We start from the raw sequence: 21,309 nt of genomic DNA on the forward strand, positions 1-21,309 counted from the left end.
AGAGTTCTAGCTAAATAACTATGTTCTATGTTTTGTCTATGAGTTATGAGTTATGACACTTTTTTAAATAATCTGCCACTTTCAAAAATGGCGGTTAAAAATTGTGTATGAATTGCATTATGTGAAATAACATGAGAAATTTCTTAATAATAAAGGCAATAAAAACAATTAAGAAGAAGAAATGATTCCGTATGAAAATACTTGACAACTTCGCTCTGCGATAAATACGCGCAAGCATTACCCGGTATGTATTTCCACTTTCGCTCCTGTTTTGATGTTCGCTGAAATTATTTTTCAACATATTTTTCTTTAATAAATATTAAACATAGTAACTCACGCCTGTCTCCTATAGTGGTAGGCAGTCGATGGTATGTGATTTATAGTGTCTACATTAGCTTACATTTATGATACCATGGTTTGATTGGAAGTTCTTTTTGGATCTCTGCATACCATCTTCCTTTACTTTTCGAAATATCCTTGTAATATTCATTCCATAGTCTTTTATTGTTCTATAAATTCATGTATAGGTCAGTAAAAGGAATCTTGCATTCGTCGCTATGATCGTCATCGTGATTACAATATTTGACTGCTTTGTCAACGACTTCATTGCCTTTGATACCTCTGTGAGACGGTACCCATTTAAAAGTCACATTGATTATATATAGAATATTTCTAATCGTATACACAATATAATTGACCTTATATAATTAAAACTGAAATTATGTAATGACAGTAGTACACTTTTAGAGTCGGAAACTATTATTATTTCATTGTATTGTTCAAATTATTCAAGTTTTGTACATAAATAAGAGTTTGAAAAATTGCATATGCTTCTGCTGTATAAATACTACAATTTTGATCCAACTTAAAACATTTAGTTGTCTTATTTTGATGGTCATAAATATATATATAAAAATAAATAAAAATTAAATGTATGTTGATTATTGGAATTTTATAACTAAAGATAAATTTCTAAGATACGAGGCATTCATTTAAAAAAACTGTGATTGTTTTGTTTGATAAATATATAGTTATTGTCATATGAACAAAGTGTTTTCATTAGTGTCTAGCATTAGTGACTTTACCTTATCTACATTCAGTTTACATATTAATGCTTCATATTTACATTCATATATTGGCCATGACTGACTCTTGTGCATATTTCCAGACAAATCATTGACAAATCCCATAATCCGGATAATTAAAGGATATTAACTAAACATAAGGAGTTGCTTGTAAAGACGATTGCAGAACCTCAGGTAAACAGATCCTACTACTGACTATTTCATTATTTACGGCTAAGACTTTTAAACTGAATTTCTCTGTAGCGAATTAAAGCCTTATACATAATGGTTGTATACAAGTCTCTGCTTCCATATTATGTATAGGAGTTGTACACATAGCACCGCTAATAATGCGCAGCGCCATATTTTGTATAACATCTAACTTTTTAGTAAAACTGGACTTATGTTCGTTCATAGATACAACTGCACTATAATCAAAATGGCTGCGAACTAAACTTTTGTATAACATACTTAGGACTTTAGGGTCTGACCCCCAAAATGTACCAGCTAATGATCTCATAATATTTATCCCTCATTGCATTTCCACAAATATAATTTATATGTTTTTCAAATTTTAATTTTGTATCAAAAATTACACCTAAAAACTTTTTTTTGTCTGTTTGTGTTAAATGGATATTATTATATTTAATATTTACAGACCTATTGCTACCAAATACTAAAACTGAACTTTTACTTGAGTTAATACTTAGCTTTAAATCATTTGAGTAATAAGAATTATAAAATAAAAAAATATATATAAAAAAAGCCTTTTAATTCTTACAGCAGAACAAGTTACATTGATTAAGTTTACTTACATACTAGTGTTAGTTTTGTTAGTAATTAAATTTGTATCCTAAATTTAGTGTTAGTTTTTCCTACTTCTAAACTTTTATTTTTCTGTAAGAACTCCTCTATGGGGAAGGCCTTCTCCAAGGACAGCCAGTCCTCTCTCGACTGGGCCACTTGGATCCAGTTGAGACCAGCTGCTTTCTTTCGTCTTCCCAGCTAGCCACAGGTCTACCTCTCTTTCGTCTTCCCAGCTAGCCACAGGTCTACCTCTCTTTCGTCTTCCCAGCTAACCACAGGTCTACCTCTCTTTCGTCTTCCCAGCTAGCCACAGGTCTACCTCTCTTTCGTCTTCCCAGCTAGCCACAGGTCTACCCCTCTTTCCCTGTGGACCCGCCCAAGTGGTTACCGTTTTTGTCCATCTCTTGTCACGTAGCCACATGTCCAGCCCACCTCCATTTAAGTGACTGAGCGTGTTCTAATCCATCTCTTGCCTTGGTTATATTTCTAACTTTGGTGTGCCTTATTTTTTGTATCTTTCTAATATTTAGCATACTACATTCTATACCCCGCTGACATGCAATTATTTAATCTTTTGTTTTTTTGTATTAGAATTAAGCTTATCTAAAGCTAAATTAATGCATGAGCAATCTTTACATTACTATTCACACAATATATTAAACATCATCAGCAAACTGTAATATTTTAAAATCTTCACGTAAATGATGATGGAGAATTTGTGAAGTATGTATATAAATTGTATAATATTGGTGACAAGGAGGCACATTGCATTAGACCTTTGTATGCATTTTTTGGGCCATGTAAAATATTATTATACTTAACATATAATGTACATTTTACAACCAAACAAAAAGTTAAACAGCCACTTTATTAATTTTCCAGGTAGATTCAAAGAATGTAGAACCTTTGCCATTTGATGAAGATTGATATTGTCATAGGCTCCCTGCACATCAAGGAACACACACTTCTCCTGACATAGACAACAAATAGTTCTTCATATCTATCAGGTATGTAGTAAAACTTTCGACTCCACTTTTTCCTTTCCTAAACACAAACTGGCATGAATTATATTCTTTCTTCACCATAATAGTCTAGTCTCATATTTATCATTTGCTCACATAATTTTCCTATACAAGAGGCTAAAGAGATATGTCTACATGAATTAGGATCATCATCCAGTTTATCTGGTTTCAGTATAGGTATAACACACTGACTTTTCCACGACTGGAATCAGTTGTTGTGGCCATAGTGAGTTTAGGATCTGTGTATATGTATATAATAGGTCCGTTGTGCGTGAAGTCCTGGCTAACTAAGCCAGCCTAACTCCTTCCAGAAGCACAGAAGCTTCCTGGGCACTTCGCAGGCTTCTTGGAGTGACCTCACAAGTTTAGGATCTGTAATATACTATTTTTAGCTGATATGTGTAACTTTTGTAACATAATATATGGAAAACTGTCTAATCCTGTACTAGTGTTCTTTCTTAAAGCAAATGCTATATTTAATTCCTCATAATGGTTGTAACAAAAAAATTGTTGTTTCATCATTACTATATGAGTTAAAGATATACTCTAAATCTATATTAGTAGCATTATTTGCAGGTTGTGCCAATTTGTCTATAAAGTTACCAATCAATTCGTCATTCAGATATATATTTCTACATATTCTTTTAATTATATATTTGTATTTATTCTTTTAAATCTTCGTATATAGTTTCACACTCTAGAAATTGGTGTATATCTATTAAAAGATGAACATAACTTTTTCCAACTTGAGCTTTTAGCTTCTTCACTACATATTATAAAACAAAGTCGCTTTCTATGTCCCTTTGTATGATTAAATCTTTGAAACACAACTAATTTTGATGCGGTTTTTTTAATAGATAGAGTGATTCAAGAGGAAGGTTTATATGTATAATAACATTCATTAAATAGTGGAGAAGTACCTACTATTATTTTTGAGGTTTCTAATGTGATGTCGTAAATAATTACATTTTTTCCGCTTACAATGCAAACGCAGGCTGAACCCTACGAGTATCAAAATAATGTACGAAGTATTGTACACATTGAAAAGGTCTACAGAAAAGTCTCTGATGGTATATGTCTATCTCCTATGGATAACCCACATTTTTATTACAACGTTCACAGATTTTCTGTAGTGTATTTAGTATCATCATTGCACCCGTGCGAAGCCGGGGCGGGTCGCTAGTTAATAATTTTTTTTTTCCTAGCATCTAGGTTTTGGTAGTTGTTTCACAATGTTTCTTAGCTTATTTATCCTAATGAGACTATTGATGATTTTTGTTTTAGGTGGGTAGTATACACAGAGGATTGAAAGAGGACCGTTTGCTGTGGACATAGAAACTGCTATGGATTGAATATCTTGATAAAAACTAGTCTTCAGATGTTTATACTTAATGGAGTTACGGATTAAAATACCACCGTGTCTGTCCCGATTCTTGTAAAAAAACTGGAATACATAGGTATAAGAGGTATACCTCTAGCTCTTTTTAAAGATTATTTATCTGATAGGCAACAGTGTGTCAAAGTAGATAATAAGGTGAGTCAGTATTGTAACGTATCTTTTGGAGTGCCCCAAGGAAGCGTACTTGGGCATACACTGTTTCTCATCTATATTAACGATTTACTAATGTCTCAACTTAAAAATGCAAACTTTTTCTCATATGCGGATGATACCGCTATAGTTTTTACGGGTAAGACTTGGAAATCTATAGTTAGCGACACTCAAGCAGGACTCTCTCAAGTTAATCTTTGGTTAAGCCACAATCTACTGACCCTAAACACGCAAAAGACGAAGTATTTATGCCATACTATAAATAAATCCACTCAACCTCCTCCAGACCTAAAAATATACATACATAAATATAGCTGTCAATCCCTGGAAGATTGCTCTTGTCCCACAATTGAAAAAGTTTTCTCTATAAAATATCTTGGTATACACTTAGATCAGCACTTAACGTGGTATGTACATCTTGAGGCAATAGGTAATAGAGTAAGGAAACATATCTGGATCTTTAAAAACCTACGGCACGTGGCATCCAAGCTTCTGCTAAATTCAATTTACTTGGCTCTTGCGCAATCAATCATAATTTATTGTATTACGGTATGGGGCAGTGCCGCAAAAACCAAGTTTTTGGATGTAGAAAGATCACAGAGGGCTCTTCTAAAAGTTGCCTACTTTAAACCTAGATTGTACTCCACTGAGAAATTGTATAAAGATTGTGACCTGTTGTCGATTAGAAAACTATATGTTCTTCATGCAACACTCAGAAAACATAGATCCATTATTCCTGATCCCATCTTTTGAAAAGAAGAAAAAATGCAGTTGTCATGTTGACCAGTTTTTCGAGCAGTTTTGCTGGGCGTCAATATAAAATACAAACAGAACATCTGTATAAAGTGGTAAATGAAAGGCTTGGTATCTACATATATACATGCTAAATAAACATGAAGTTAAACATAGGGTGACTGAATGGTTGAAGTCATTAGATTATGCTGAAACTGAGGATCTTTTGATGTACCCTGGATAAAGCTGCACGCACCGCACTGTTACCTACACACACACACAAATACACACACACACACTCACCACACATTTCTTTCATTTCATGAATCACAGAAATCACAACTACATTCTTGTTTACAAATTTGCTTATAAATATACCTATGGTACGAAAATCTTTTTGCTATGGAAGAGCGTGGCCTTCTAACACAGGTGTTTTTGCACTTAATTGAGGGTCCCAACCATGGAATGTTTTTTGTACCGTTTTTGAAGAAATAAAATATTTTTCATTTTTTCATTTTCATACCAGAGATTGATAAATAGGGGTTTGAATCTTTTAACTAGGTTTCATTGAGAAGACACACATCTGTGTTATTTTGAATTAATGATGATTTGATGGGCCGTTTTATTATTGACACTCTGAATATTATGTTGCATTATTTTTAAAACAGCCATTACTTGGTAAGATTTTCTATATATTCAATTCTAATATATCTTTAATGTGTGTGGTTGTGTTTGTTTTATTTGAATTAGCTAACATCTTGTACAAGGTAATCATAGGTCGAGGTGTTGGAGTTAGTTGGTGTTTGAATGGTTGAAATCGGTGCTGTGATATTTTCATGACTATTTTCAATTTTCTTAATCGGGGTAGACTTAGTTTTCAATGCAAATGTCAATCATTTGTCTGTTATCGCTTTGGCAGGAAAATCTTTGTTTGATTAGCTGTTGAATACATTCTGGTCAAGTAACTTGTTTCATGTCCTCGTTGTTCTATTTTAATGGGACAAAATTTAGATATTGATAGGTGGTCTCCCACCACAGTTGCAACACTTAAAGATGTCTGATGTGCACCTCAACATCTTGAACATACCTCATCATTTCGACATATTTTGGCATTGTGCCTAAACTTCATGCACTTGAAGCATTGCATAGGTGGCATATAAGTGTATACCCTGTACCTCCACTTATTTATTTATTTATTTGGAAACAAAACAGATACATCTTACAGATACAGAGCGACCTATTTGGTGAGCGTATGGCGGTAGTTTACTCTCATTTGAGGGTATACCTGGAGAGTATTAGGGGTTAGAATAAACTGTGTTTTATGTTATTTTAATTAATTTTGTATTGTATATATATTATAGTCTATTTTATTGTGAGTTTAGCCATGTCTGTAATTAATAAATAAATAAATAATAGATAAATCTTTACAATAAAAATAAAGTTAGAAATAAACACATTAGATGTATCCACAATAGGTTTCACTTATATAACTATATGATACAAACAAAACAAAACATGACAAAGACACATACACATGGCAGAGTTAGGACATTAATAGTTGTTTTTTTTTTTAATAAAGCAGTGGAGGAGTCCATTGTCCAAAAAAACATTGTGGGAGGGAAGTGCCTACAAATATTACACTCACCATAGTGAGAGGGACTACTTCCTGACCTACTTTCTTGGTGAACCATCTCACAGCTATTTCGGCATCCGCCATCAGTTCTTCATACAGTTCTGCATTGCTCGACGAATCTAATAGTACTGGTTCTCTCCACCGACGCTAATGGTACGCCTTCAAATTTTCCTTAAGACAACTATTTATTTATTTATTAACACTTCGTTGCATTACATAAAAGGTAAAAAAAATATTAAACATAGGTAATTTAATGAAAAGCAACTGGCGTCCTCATCGCTTTAGAGCAATTTCTTCCAGACAACCACTGAGTATATTACATAAGGTAGGCAATAAGTGCAAAAATACAAATGGCTAACTATGACTTAGGAAGTCATTTGCTGCTACCGCCTGTTTGAAGACTACTATTATTTTGTTCGCATTTAATCTACGTTTTTCAACTATGCCCTTTACATTTTTGAAAAATTTCCACATATATAAGGGGTTTTTGTTCCCAATTTTCTCATTAATTCCTTCAACATATATCGGGAATTCCTCCTGAGAGCTGTTGTCCGGGTATGTCCTCTTGTATTCAGGTTTAAAGTAGGGTTGGTAGTTATCGTCCGATGACGAAGACGCTGATGAAGGCTTATCCTTAATTTTTCGCTTCTTTGTTGTCCGCGGTGTCGTCATACACCATACACTCTCCGGCTCCATTACTAGTCCCAGCTAGGTATTTCGTTAGTTTACCAACTTATTTGAATTTTTTCAAAAAAATTTTTAAAATGGCGCCCAAGTTCCAGTTCCCGCCAAAAAACATACATAGATCTATACATATCTCTCTAAACATAATCTATTGTGTTGTCTATCTATTTTTATTATTTTGTCATTCCTACCATTGGTCATGGTTTTAGTTTTTTTTTTGATGTCATTTAGAGTCCAACTTCTTTGCTAGCTGTATTCAGTTATGTGAGCATTTTTTGCGTGCATTAAAAAGCCTTTTAAGTATTTTTTTCCTTATACTCTTAAACTATTATTCTTAACTCTGTAAGAACTCCTCTGTAGCTGAAGGCCTCTTCTAACGATAGCCAGTACTCTTTCGATTTTGCTACTTGAATCCAGTTTGGTATTGACTCAACCAAGCATTATTTCTTACTCCACTACTCTTCTTTTTTGCATTATTCATAAAATGCTTCATCCCTCATTATCAAATTAATATTCAGGTATATAACACTTAAATTAATTAAAAGCTAAGACTTCTAAAACTTATCCAATTGTGTTTTACTTTTCTTCTCTTTTTCTGAAAAAAAAAAAAATATTTTAGTTAGTTCTTTCATCAAATACAAAGCTGACAAACTAAACTCCAAGGTTTATTCAATAGGCAACTTTAATTTAACACTCTTTACTTTATAAACTTAAAAATATTCTTTTTTTTTGTCTTTTTATTCACTACGATCTGTCACAAATTGGACGACATTAAGTAGTTGGTAGGTCGGGACTTGTCATAACATGCTAGGAATGCGATTGGTCACAAAATATACTTAATTTGTCACTTTGCTGCTAATTGTCAATTAAAGTTTTTAATAATTCATAAGGGACTTACTTGTGTTCAAACTTCTCAATCGCAAAAGCGTGGGTTTCAAGAGACAATACCTCTGTGCCTTCGACGTGCATTGTCCAGTAAGGAAGAGGTGGGAAAGCTTGGCCAGAAGCTGAATAGCTTATTGTTAAGGTCCAGCAAACGGTTAAAGCGATTAAAATAGTGCAGGTTAACCTGCAAAGGAAAAGACTTGCAATGAGTGAGCTTTACGAGGCACAATCGAGGAAAATAACAGTCGCTCTAGTACAGGAGCCGTAGATTGTTGCCCTGGGCAGGGTGAAAGATTACAGGGGACTACGGCGGGTAAAGTTATAAAGGCAGCAGTGTTGATTTTTGACGAGGATATTGGTATTACCCAATACCCCGCACTAACAACAACTAATATAGTGCCTATTAAATTGAAGACCACGGCACAAACTGGCTTGCACTGATCTCATACTGCATGGAACTCTACCCAGCCGATATAGGACCCTTAAGCGCCTGGAAACGACGGTGAATGAGCTCAAGAGTAGAATAGTCCTAGGGGGTGATGCAAAAAACGCCAAAAGTCCGCGGTGGGGAAGCCCAAAAATAGACGATAGAGGACAAGCCTTCGGAAGATGGGCAGCAACCAACATTTAAGGTTATAAGGAGTGGAACCAGAGTAGTCAGCAACTTAGACGTAACAGTGTGCACGAATGACCTACTGGGAAATTCAGGGAAGACAATCTCTCTTGAAGCTCGTATGAGTACCTGGGAGTGTAGACTTTTGCAAGTGGAAGAACAAACGACCAACAATGAATCCTTGCCAAACGTTGAATGATGCGCAAGCATATATATGTATTCTCGCCTTTTTGCTTTGATGGAAAGGAGACTGCAATATGGCTACATCTGTTCCATGTGAACGAGTATTTTCTAAACCTGGCCATACAATTATTGAATTGGAAGACGATCCACCTTTTACCACTTCCGAAATCATCAGTGCCATCAACACCATCAGACACATGAAGGCACCAGGAAATGATCACCTCACTAGTGACATCTGCCTGGCCTTCGCCCTCGGCTACCCTGACCTAATAACCACACTCTACAATCGATGCCTACAGATAGCATATTTCCCTACATTGTGGAAGGAAGCTATAGTCAAGATTATACCGAAACCCAACAAACAGGATTACACCAACCTCGGCTCATTCAGACCTATCGGTCTTATCCCCGTCTTTGGTAAAGTGCTCGAAAAACTCTTTACCAAACGACTCACATTTAAAGCACACCAACTCAATCTACTGAACCGATCTCAATACGGCTTTACAGAACAGACCAGTACCACACACGCCATTCACAATGCCCTCGACATTATACACAACGCCAAACATGATAAATTACACACCATAGCCGTATCCCTTGACATCAAAGGCGCCTTCGACAACGCTTGGTGGCCTGCGGTGTTAGGGCCGAAACACATAAGCGCGTTGCGGCGCCGCGCCGCTGAAATCGGCAGTGCGCTATAGCGGTGCGGCGCCGCAACGCACGACGCGAATTCCAGCGTTATGACGTCATACTTGTTGACAAGGATGCAGTTTGTTTCTAACACTCTTGCAAACAACACGTGTCAACCGAGAAGCAGTTTTAAAATTAAAATGTCTGACGTTGACGTCGATCTGTTTATATCTTCGGTTCAGGAACACCGTTGTTTGTGGGATACTAGTGACAAAACCTATAAAGACAAATTTATAAAACAAGCATGGAAAAGCATTTGTGAGATCTTTTATGTTGATTACAAGGAAAAAAACTCAACCGAAAAATCAAAACTGGGTAAGTAGTAACATAGTATTGTCTTAGGTTTACGCGATCACTATTCACAATAAAACTACAATTTTTACTGTAGTAAAAACGTAAAAATCTGATCCGCGGTTTAAATTGTAAAAATTGTAGTTTAATGTAAGTAGCATGTATCTTTTTTTTTTTAATCATATGAAATACACCATTTATTTTAATGCCCTATGCAAAAGATTTTCTCTAAGTTAAAATTATATTTTTTCTCGCGCTCTTATTCAAAAAGGTAAACAAATACTATAAATAAAACCAAATTGCCATTTAAATTGTTTATTCGCAGTTCACAACATGTTAAATAGTTTGAATCAAATGTATTAAGGTATTATTTGTATTTTGAACTGAGTAGGTATACGAACATTCATATTTTGTTTAATTGCCAACTTAGGGCGCCAACATCACTGGAAAAGTAATTACAAAAATCATTCCGTATTAGATGTGGGCTTAAATTATTTTCATTTGCTGTGGGCAAATGCAACATTTGCAGATCAGAATCATCAAAGATAATGTCATCGGTCGCTTGTACTCCATCTCGATTCAAAACAAAGTTGTGCATTACACAACATGCCTTGATAATGTCTGTCGCAAATTCGTATTGCACATTCATAGATCGATGAAATATGCGCCATTTATTGGCTAGGATGCCAAAAGCGCACTCGACATATCTTCGGGCACGACTCAGTCGATAATTGTAAACTCTTTGTTGTACCGACAAATGTTTCCCTGAGTAAGGGCGCATGACGTTATTCGAAATTGAGAATGCTTCATCTCCTACAAAAACAAATGGAGTTTCATTTTGAGAACCTGGTAAAGGCTTTGGTACAGGAATAGGTAATTTGCGTGTCATAATCAAATCATAAAGTTTAGAGTTCTGGAAAACGGTGGAGTCACTTTCCTTGCCATACGCTCCTATATCGACAAAAATGAATCTATATCTAGAATCTACAAGAGCTAATAAAACTATTGAATTATAGCCCTTATAATTGTAAAACAGTGATCCACTGTGCGCAGGACATGTAATACGGACATGTTTACCATCAAGAGCTCCTATGCAGTTAGGAAAATTTGCTTTCTTGTCAAACTCAATAGCGACATCTTCTAGAACCTGTTTTGTTATAGGAGGTATATTTTGACTTGATAGATGTTTCCATATGGCGCGACAAACTGTCCTTACAATTTTTGCTATTGTACTTGCTCCTCGGAAGTAATTCGTATGCATGGTTTTAAAGTCACTGCCGGTTGCTAGAAATCTAAAATGAAATAATAATTAGTAGGCAAATAATAAAATAATACAAATGTAGGTATAATCAAACTCAAACTGCGCAGGTAATAGTGTTGCTAAAGGAATAGATTTTCAAAGATAGACAGGTAGTTTTTCAAAGAAGTACTCAAGAAATATTTTACATTATGGTTGTTCTAGGCAAAGTCAATCAGTTTTTAACTTGCCTAAGTCAAGAAAAAGCAGAAAATTGTTCTTTTTCGGCGGCCAGCCATTTATATGAAATTGGATGGACCGAAAGTACTTATGAAAGTTATATCAAATGTTATATGTAATTTTATATGTAGTATAAATGGAATCTAGGGAATTTTAGTCTTTATTACTATTTTTCACTTGTGAAGTTATTTGTTGCAGGTAATGATTTAGTCAAGAAGTGGAAGGCCATAAAAGATAATTTTGCTAAATATCAAAAAAAACTAAAAGATGCCAATCGATCAGGAGCTGGAGCTGCAAAAATTAAAGAATATCACTTGAATAAACAATTACAGTTTTTGAAAAAGGTTTGACAAAATGCAACTGATTCCAGTTTATGTGTAGCGGAAGGAGATATTGAGAATGAAATAACGGCATTGCCTCGTTATAAAAGTCAACCACGAAAACGAAAGGCAGATGATAAGGATGATATTGAAGAAGATTTATTGGCAATATTAAAAACACCGGAGAATAGACATTTGCATTTTTTCAAGGGGATTTTACCATCTCTACAAACGTTAAATGAGAATCAAACATTGATATTTCAAAGTCGGGTGCTTCAAATATTAACGGACATTCTTCAACCTTCAATTCATCAAAATACACATCACGGCTATAATCAAGAATATCAGCATCAGGGTTATAATCAAGGATATTCAACTATGAGATACGATAATACGGTTCAGAGTGGCTACCACACTTCTACTCCTGGAAGTTCGATTACTGAACAGAGGACTACCTCATCATCAAACCAACAACGTCCAATAAATTCACCATTTTTACTGGACGAAACGTCAGCTACTTCCTATGTTTCACAAGATGAGGAGTTTGATTTTTCTTAAATTGATCATTACATTTTTTAAGGCCTATTAAAGTATTCTTAAAGTAAGAAAATTGTATAATGCAAAAAGCTTAATTTGATTCTGTCTTGTTTCATTTGAACCTGGCTTTGTACCACTAGGTACCCCCAAACCATGAACACTAGTGATGCAAAATTTTTATCGACACCCCGCTAGTACCACAGGTGTATAAAGCCAGGGGTACAAATAAAACTAAACATTTGATTCCGAGTGCCATAAACATCAATAAAAACAAAATAAGAAACCTATTTGTTTTACCTTAAAGTTAAGCCCAGCATTTCCAAAGCAGTAACTGGTTTCCTTCCTTTATTTTTTTTCTTCTGTATATATTTTGATAACTCGCTTAATAGCTCTTCAAATGATGATATACTCATTCTAAAGTAGGCAACAAATTTTTTTTCGTCTATCTTTAATGCTTCGTATTTTTTAGAAAAGAACTCGCCATTTGGATTCATACCCTTACTTAATGGATGTATCCAGTATCTTCTTTGCCGTATTTTTAAGATAGAATAATGTCTTCTTAATAACAAATAAGCAATAAGTTTATTACGATCCATCGCAGAGAGACGTCTATCCACACTCAAAAATCACGAGAAAATGGTTACCCTACCATAATGCCCTGTTTCGCGACGCCGAAACACATAACGCAACTGCCGATTTTGGCGTTGCGGCGCCGCAAAAATAAGCAGTTTGCGTTATGTGTTTCGGCCCTTAGAGTCCAACTTCTTTGCTAGCTGTATTCAGTTATGTGAGCATTTTTTGCGTGCATTAAAAAGTATTTTTTTCCTTTTACTCTTAAACTATTATTCTTAACTCTGTAAGAACTCCTCTGTAGCTGAAGGCCTCTTCTAACGATAGCCAGTACTCTTTCGATTTTGCTACTTGAATACAGTTTGGTATTGACTCAACCAACCATTATTTCTTACTCCACTACTCTTATTTTTTGCATTATTCATAAAATGCTTCATCCCTCATTATCAAATTAATTCTCAGGTATATAACACTTAACCCTAGATAACTAAACATTCGTCCACGCGACGACGCTCCTTTCCGCAAAAGTCGAATGAACTGGTTTCCCCGCGCCCCCCGTCGGTAAATCTTTTTCTACCTTCCTGATTGGTCTAATTAGTATGTCGCGTGATGCGATTGCAAGCACACGCTAATTAGGATCTGACCTGCGGCCATCTCGTCGTCCGATTGACGAAAGTTTAGTTACTAAGCAAGTTTTTTTGATAAGGTATGTACATTACTGTTTGGCTATTTTTTTTATTTTACTTGGAAAAAACACATGTTTTTTTATGTTTATTATAAATAGATAAATTATGTTTACTTTTCTACGTTACTTACTAATTTTCTAACTTTCATTATTTGTAAAAGAAAGAATTTTTTTTGCCTATTGTTTTTATGTTTGTTAAGATTTATGTACCTGCTTAATTTTTTAGATGGATTTGAGAAATCAAGAGGATCAGATACGCCAGTGGCTCGATGCAGAAACAGATGATGAAATTGAGGAAGGATCTGATAATTCGGCTTCGGAGACGGAGGACAATTTGGAGGTAGAAATTCATCACGACACTAGCAGCGATTCAGATTCCCCTAGTGAAACTTCAGCGTCAGAAGATGATACCATGCGACCAAGTAAGAGACAAAGAACTCAAATTATAGATTCTGATGACTCTGTAACTGAAGATATTGCTACAACGAATTCTCCAAACACAATCCAGATTAATCCTCATGTTCTTCAGTCAACCTCCCGATTTCTTTATGGCAAAAATAAACATAAATGGTCTTCGATACCTAGATCTGCTTCGACCCGTACCTTAAGACGCAACATAGTGCATTTTATACCAGGCCCAAAAGAAAACGCTAGAGAACTAAAGGAACCAGTAGATTTATTTTTGCTCTTTATAACTGATGGTATGTTGCAACAAGTTGTGACATTTACTAATGCAGAGATACTTGTCCAAAAGAATAAGTACAAGCACGATTCGCATACAGTATCACAGACTGATTTATTGGAACTAAAAGCTCTGCTTGGTTTACTATTCAATTCAGCAGCTTTGAAAAGCAATCATTTGCCAACTCGCATGCTTTTTAATACTCGACGTTCAGGATCAATATTTAAAGCTTGTATGAGTGCAGAAAGATTTAATTTTCTTCTAAAATGTATTCGATTCGACGACAAGCAAACCAGAGATGCTAGAAAAGCAATTGACAAATTTGCACATATACGTGAAGTGTGGCAAAACATGATTGATAACTTTCAAAAATGGTATACACCGGGATCATATATTACTATTGACGAACAGCTGGTTGGATTTCGTGGAAGATGCCCCTTCAGAATGTATATTCCAAATAAACCTAATAAATACGGTATAAAACTTGTAATGGCTGCAGATGTTCACAGCAAATATGTAATAAATGCCATTCCATATCTTGGGAAAGGAACAGATCCACAAAAACAACCACTAGCCACATTTTTCGTAAAAAATATAACATCTTCTTTACATGGCACTAATCGTAACATAACAATGGACAATTGGTTCACGTCTGTATCTTTGGCTGATGAGTTATTGCAGTCACCTTATAATTTGACTTTAGTGGGGACGCTAAGGAGTAATAAACGCGAAATCCCTAAGAAACTACATAATGTCAAGTCCCGCGCAATCGGTACATCGATGTTTTGTTACGATGGTGCTAAAACATTAGTTTCCTACAAACCCAAGTCAAACAAAGTTGTTTTTGTTTTGTCGACAATTCACGATCAGCCAAATATTAACGAAGCTACAGGAAAGCCAGAGATAGTCCACTTTTATAACACTACCAAGGGAGCAGTAGACACCGTTGATCAGATGTGTTCGATTATGTCTACTAATAGGAAAACCCAAAGATGGCCACTATGCATTTTTTATAACATGCTAAACTTATCTTCAATCAATGCATATGTTATTCACGTCTCAAATAACGTAAGAAACAATAAAAAACCAATGTCTCGACGTGATTTTGTAATGAAGATAGGAGACCAACTAATGGAGCCCTGGCTACGTCAACGAATACAGACAGTGACTTTGAGGCGTGATATCAAAGTAATGATTCAAGATATTCTCGGCGACTCTTCTAATATAGAAGCTCCTGTTCCTTCTGCTTCAAACGTGCGCAAAATATGTTATTTATGTCCGTCAAAGGCTCGAAGAATGACGAAACATCGGTGCATGAAATGCAAAAATGCAATTTGTGGCTCACACAATGTAGACATGTGTAGTAGCTGTGTAGAATAGTCATTTATTATTATAATTATCATAATTAGTTCCTATTTAACCATACTTAATTGCCATGTACCAAATTACTATTTTTAATAAATACTTTTGAATATTATTCACGTTTTTATTGCGTAGTCTGCTTGACGAATGTTTAGTTACTATGTGACTGTAAATATAGTTTAGTTATCTAGGGTTAAATTAATTAAAAGCTAAGACTTCTAAAACTTATCCAATTGTGGTTTACTTTTCTTCTCTTTTTCTGAAAAGAAAAATATTTTAGTTAGTGCTTTGATCAAATACAATTACCAACTAAACTCCAAGGTTTATTCAATAGGCAACTTTAATTTAACACTTTACTTTATTCTAAACTTAAAAATATACTTTTTTTTTGCCTTTTTATTCTCTAAGATCTGTCACAAATTGGACGACATTAAGTAGTTGGTAGGTCGGGACTTGTCATGACATGCTCGGAATGCGACTAGGGTCACAAAATATACTTAATTTGTCACTTTGCTGCTAATTGTCAATTAAAGTTTTTAATAATTCATAAGGGACTTACTTGTGTTCAAACTTCTCAATCGCAAAAGCGTGGGTTTCAAGAGACAATACCTCTGTGCCTTCGACGTGCATTGTCCAGTAAGGAAGAGGTGGGAAAGCTTGGCCAGAAGCTGAATAGCTTATTGTTAAGGTCCAGCAAACGGTTAAAGCGATTAAAATAGTGCAGGTTAACCTGCAAAGGAAAAGACTTGCAATGAGTGAGCTTTACGAGGCACAATCGAGGAAAATAACAGTCGCTCTAGTACAGGAGCCGTAGATTGTTGCCCTGGGCAGGGTGAAAGATTACAGGGGACTACGGCGGGTAAAGTTATAAAGGCAGCAGTGTTGATTTTTGACGAGGATATTGGTATTACCCAATACCCCGCACTAACAACAACTAATATAGTGCCTATTAAATTGAAGACCACGGCACAAACTGGCATTGCACTGATCTCATACTGCATGGAACTGGACCCAGCCGATATAGAACCCTTAAGTAGGGATGGCGATCTGAGATCGATTAATCGAAGAATCGATTTTTCGAGCAGAAAATATCGATTTTTTAAATCGATATGAAGTACTGTGTCGATTCACTGAATCGATATATCACCCTTGAAAATCGACATTCGATTTTTTCTGTTTTGGTATAAACCATACAATTATTTGCATTTAGTTGAATGTGCCTGAATTATAAGAGTGCTGCCGGTTAAAGAGTTAACTACTCATAAACTCGCGAGATGGCTGTATGTTTAGTATCCTTTACTCGCCTCTCTTTAATAAAAAAGTTACGTTTGTAGTCTTTGACTTTATGTATTTATAATCTGTGACGATTGATATTGCATTATTCATTTGTTGTTGTCGTTTAATGAATACTGTTATTAGCGTAATATAAGTATTTTCATGATTGATTTTCATCAGATTTTCATGTAGTGTTTGTTGCGAAATAATAACTAATTGAGAGTAGGTAAGTAAATATGTAAAGCGCTTCTTATTTTTTACTTTGACGCTATTATTTTCAGTTTGTTCTGTTAGTTGTGATTATCATTTAAATTTACTTTTACACAGGAATAATCAGCATTGAAATAACTAATAAGTAATATGTGGAATTCTTATTGATGGAAGTGTTCATACTTCATTCACGATTACTTTATGTCCAATTATCTATTTAACGTCAAAGCATCAAATTATTCATCTTGTTTACAGAAAAAATAGTAAAGCTCCCATTATCATTTTAAAAATAAACTATCGCTTTTACTCTAATTTTATTTTAATCAAGTAATCGCCAGGCTAGTATGATAGTAGTAGGATGGCGATTCTTTCCGAAAAATATCAATTTTTAAAGCAATTCGTATCTTAATTAATCGATTCACATTTGGTGCTATTTTTATATAAAGGTTACTTTTTTATAAAATGTTAAACTATTCTTTCATATAAAATATTCTTTTAAATTCATTAAGAAATTATGCTAACTAATCCTAATAGGATTTTAAATATTACTCGAAACTAGTGACTAATAATACTAATATAAAATAAACACTTCAATTTTGGATATTACACGACAATCACTTCCACAAAATAATAGTGAGGAAGTCGACTCAATAGAAAGCGCTGATAAGGATATGAAAAACGGAATATGGGATTTTCATAAGTTGCTTGTGAAAAAGCAACTCTCTTTATGCAATGCACTTGCACAGGAAAATCAAGGCTTAAATGAAGAATTCAAACATTATTTATCGCAGGCAGTTGTGCACCTGAAGTATGATCCTGTACTTTACTGGCAAGAACAAAAGAGCTCCATTTATCATCACGTTCACCCAATCGCCATGATGTATATGAGTATCGTTGGATCATCCGTTCCTTGTGAGCGCCTGTTTTCAATTGCTGGAAACATCGCAAGTGATGAGCGTAACCGCTTGGATCCCAAAAAGCTTGACAGACTGTTGTTTTTAAAAAGTTTAGATATTGAGCATTGGGAACTATAGTTCCCAGTTATAATTCCCAATGCTTAATATTTAAACTTTTAACTCTTACCTTATTTTTACAATCAATAAAAACATTCAGTATATAAATACTTATTTTTTTTTATAGTTGATCTTATAGTTTGATACGGTAATAAAAATAATTGTTATTTTTGAATTCCCTGATTTTATTGATAAGATATCGTTAATTGCAATATTAATCTTGTATTTAGTAAAATTGATACAAATTTACATTCTAAACGCAAACTTGAAAAAAAGATCGATTTTTTAAGAATCGATTTTGTAGGCCTCGATTTTTTCGTGAATCGATTCATTAGACTACGATTCGAATCGATTTAAAAATCGATCTTTTTCGTAAAGAATCGCCATCCCTACCCTTAAGCACCTGGAAACGAACGAAGTCCTAGGGGGTGATGCAAAAAACGCCACAGGAAGCCCAAAAATAGACGATAGAGGACAAGCCTTCGAAAGTCTTGTAACTGAGCTTTGCACACACTGAATGATGGGCAGCAACCAACATTTAAGGTTATAAGGAGAGGAACCAGAGTAGTCAGCAACTTAGACGTAACAGTGTGCACTAATGACCTACTGGGAAAGATCGAAGATTGGAGAGTGGACATTGGAATGGTTTCTTCGGATCATAATGTCATATTATTCAAAATTAATGCATCAAGGAATCCAGAGAAAGAGTAGAACAAAAAATTTACAACAGTAAAAAAGGCTGATTGGGTAAAATTTGAAGCTGAAATGTTATTTAATGTAGAAAATTCTCAGTAAATCGAAGACGCCGTAAGGAAGATAAATAAAATTGAAGACTTGGAACTCTTAAGACCTGACCTAATTTCTTGCAGAAATTACACCGAACCACCTTTTTTGTGTGTGTCGAGGCTGTGGCCTCAGCTTTAGAAGTTTCTTAGGTTTTCTCGCTGGTGTCTATTATATTTACTTTTCCCGCTTTCTCTTTTAGTAGAGCCTCTGTGCTGCGTGCTTGCTTCAAAAGGTCATCAAAATCCTGTACCTTCTCCCTAGGTACCCCTCATTTGAAGGTTTAGCAAACCGTAGACGATATTTAGCTGCAGCTTAGAGTTTAGTTCCTCGCTGGGCAACCCTGTCCAACCAAATCATCTGTAGATACGCCAGGCGCTTGCTTCGTTCCACAGGCTTTTAAATAAATTTTATATGCAGGTTTCTTCGTTGTAAAGGTGTTTCTCAAAGCATCCTCGAAAACCTTCCACGATGCAATGGTAGTTTTGGTTCCTTGCCACCATACAGCCGCATCCTCACGTAGAATGAGAGGAAGTCCATCCAGTGCATCAGTATCGCTGATATTCTCCAGTTTTTAAAACACTTGCACTGCGGTAAGGAAAGCTTCCCCTGTTTCCCTATCTTTGCGACCGTTATATGTCGCTTTGCATGTCGTCATCCTTTCTTGTCGGTTGTCTCCTATACGTGATAACAGCTGTTGAAATTGTTTCTGTGACAGGCTGACACTCATCGTACTTCTGGGTTTTCCTTGACGACTTTTACCCGAAAAGTAGTTTGCCGTCCGGACCGCGCTGCGCGCGGCTGCGTCGCGCGAGGAGGCATTGGCTAGACTAGCTGCGTCAAAGAGTGAAATTTTACATTAGGCTTATACGGGTTCTACGTCGAAGAAACTTGCACTGGGCCTGTGAAGATTGTGCGTGTATTGGATAGGTAGCTCCTTCTGCTTAGGTTAAGTTACTTAGGGTACTACAGCTCCCCCCTCCGCGGACGAATTAATAAAATAATTAAAAAAAAAGGGAGTAATTACTGGTGTGGTGTGATATTAAGTATAAATCATCTATATATTTATCTTATACAGAGAGTCGCGAAAGCGGCAGTCTCTAGACGGGGCGCGGTGAAAAGGCCTAGCTGTTACCCGCCCTCGTCTCATAGCGCACAGTGGGCCTTGGTGATTTTAGTGGGTATGGGGTCATCGTATTTTACGACCTTGACTCCCACACTCCCCGCGCCACTTAACAACTTGCCCAGGCGCGGGCGCCCGTAATCGGGTTTCCCCAGGTTAAAAAAAAATTTCATTAAAAACTTGATGATACTCCCGGTGCTTATGACACTCCGTTTTGCTAGGCGTTGCTTTTAATGAAGATAATTTATTATCAAAGTCAACTCGGCATTCAGTATGATAATAGATGTTTGAGCCAGAAAAATTATCTAATTTGTTAGGAAAATCCGTAAACTCTTTATGACCTTCAATATTAGGTTAGACACTTTCTTTAAATTGCTGAACATCATCTGCATGAAGCGGAAGCATTCTCGATCGCACTTTTTTCTTCTTTTTATTACAAAATATACAAACAACTGCGTTATGCGGCTTAGCGTGCTACTTAAAGCGCACCAACCAAAAAAAACAATTCAAAAAAGAGATTTTCATTAATCCAACCGTTGTCAGAGCATTTGTAAACCGCTTCTGTAGGACCATCCATGCTAACTAAATATATGGATACTAAACTCGCAGAACTGAGGCAACAATGGCGGGATGATCTCAACGCTGCTATTTTCCAGGTGATGCGGAAATTCAGGGATGACAATCTCTCTTGAAGCTCGTATGAGTACCTGGGAGTGCAGACTTTTGCAAGTGGAAGAACAAACGACCAACAATGAATCCTTGCCAAACGTTGAATGATGCGCAAGCATATATATGGAAAGGAGACTCTGCAATATGGCTACATCTGTTCCATGTGAACGAGTATTTTCTAAACCTGGCCATACAATTATTGAATTTCGCAGTAGGCTTTAACCCGAAAAGGCAGTTAAACTAAAAACTTCTAAGCATGAATATACCTATTTATATAAGTATGCTTGAGTTATATAACCTAATGTTAGTTACACATGTATATAAGCCAGTATTTGAAGGATACAGCTCCGAATGAACGGCGTTCCGAGTCGTATTCGAAGACACATCCTCGATGTTCTCTGGCATTCAGAATATGGCGCGGCTACGTATAGCGATTAAAGGCACGAC

At 35.6% G+C, this 21,309-nt stretch overlaps 2 protein-coding genes, 2 long non-coding RNA genes and 1 pseudogene across 5 annotated transcripts; 3 read left to right on the top strand and 2 right to left on the bottom strand.

The window, feature by feature from the left end:
• Window positions 1–139: 139 nt before the first annotated feature.
• Window positions 140–5,310, top strand: LOC111003096. The gene is made up of 4 exons (XR_006751031.1): window positions 140–244; window positions 1,169–1,259; window positions 2,754–2,878; window positions 4,178–5,310. It is a non-coding gene; the product is annotated as an uncharacterized LOC111003096 (long non-coding RNA).
• On the bottom strand, window positions 1,820–2,757 carry LOC123690355. Its single transcript, XR_006751032.1, has 2 exons — window positions 2,226–2,757; window positions 1,820–2,190 (listed from the first exon to the last, which is right to left on the bottom strand). It is a non-coding gene; the product is annotated as an uncharacterized LOC123690355 (long non-coding RNA).
• Window positions 5,311–9,884: 4,574 nt separating the features above from the next.
• Window positions 9,885–13,200, top strand: LOC123690359 (annotated as a pseudogene).
• LOC123690357 (protein ALP1-like) lies at window positions 10,456–13,086 on the bottom strand. 2 transcript variants are annotated; one of them, XM_045633736.1, is made up of 3 exons: window positions 12,788–13,086; window positions 11,234–11,448; window positions 10,456–10,969 (listed from the first exon to the last, which is right to left on the bottom strand). In XM_045633736.1, the coding sequence occupies exons 1-3, from the start codon at window positions 13,084–13,086 to the stop codon at window positions 10,560–10,562; spliced, it is 924 nt and encodes a 307-aa protein (XP_045489692.1). In that variant the 3' UTR covers window positions 10,456–10,559. The 2 variants fall into 2 exon arrangements, with proteins under 2 accessions (XP_045489692.1, XP_045489691.1); XM_045633735.1 differs by having other exon boundaries at window positions 10,456–11,448.
• A 338-nt stretch (window positions 13,201–13,538) lies between the features above and the next one.
• On the top strand, window positions 13,539–15,985 carry LOC123690356 (piggyBac transposable element-derived protein 4-like). The gene is made up of 2 exons (XM_045633734.1): window positions 13,539–13,766; window positions 13,972–15,985. The coding sequence occupies exon 2, from the start codon at window positions 13,972–13,974 to the stop codon at window positions 15,805–15,807; it is 1,836 nt and encodes a 611-aa protein (XP_045489690.1). The 5' UTR covers window positions 13,539–13,766; the 3' UTR covers window positions 15,808–15,985.
• Window positions 15,986–21,309: the final 5,324 nt, after the last annotated feature.

Source organism: Pieris rapae, chromosome 24 (genome assembly GCF_905147795.1).
Source record: "Pieris rapae chromosome 24, ilPieRapa1.1, whole genome shotgun sequence".
NCBI lineage: Eukaryota > Metazoa > Arthropoda > Insecta > Lepidoptera > Pieridae > Pieris > Pieris rapae.

What these genes read in the sequence shown, in the direction of transcription:
- LOC123690357 (XM_045633735.1), bottom strand. Translation starts at nt 13,086, where the DNA reads ATGGATCGTAATAAACTTATTGCTTATTTGTTATTAAGAAGACATTAT. An exon ending in ATGCTGGGCTTAACTTTAAG is followed by an intron (nt 11,449 to 12,787) that starts GTAAAACAAATA and finishes ATTTCATTTTAG; the next exon opens with ATTTCTAGCAACCGGCAGTG.
- LOC123690356 (XM_045633734.1), top strand. Translation starts at nt 13,972, where the DNA reads ATGGATTTGAGAAATCAAGAGGATCAGATACGCCAGTGGCTCGATGCA.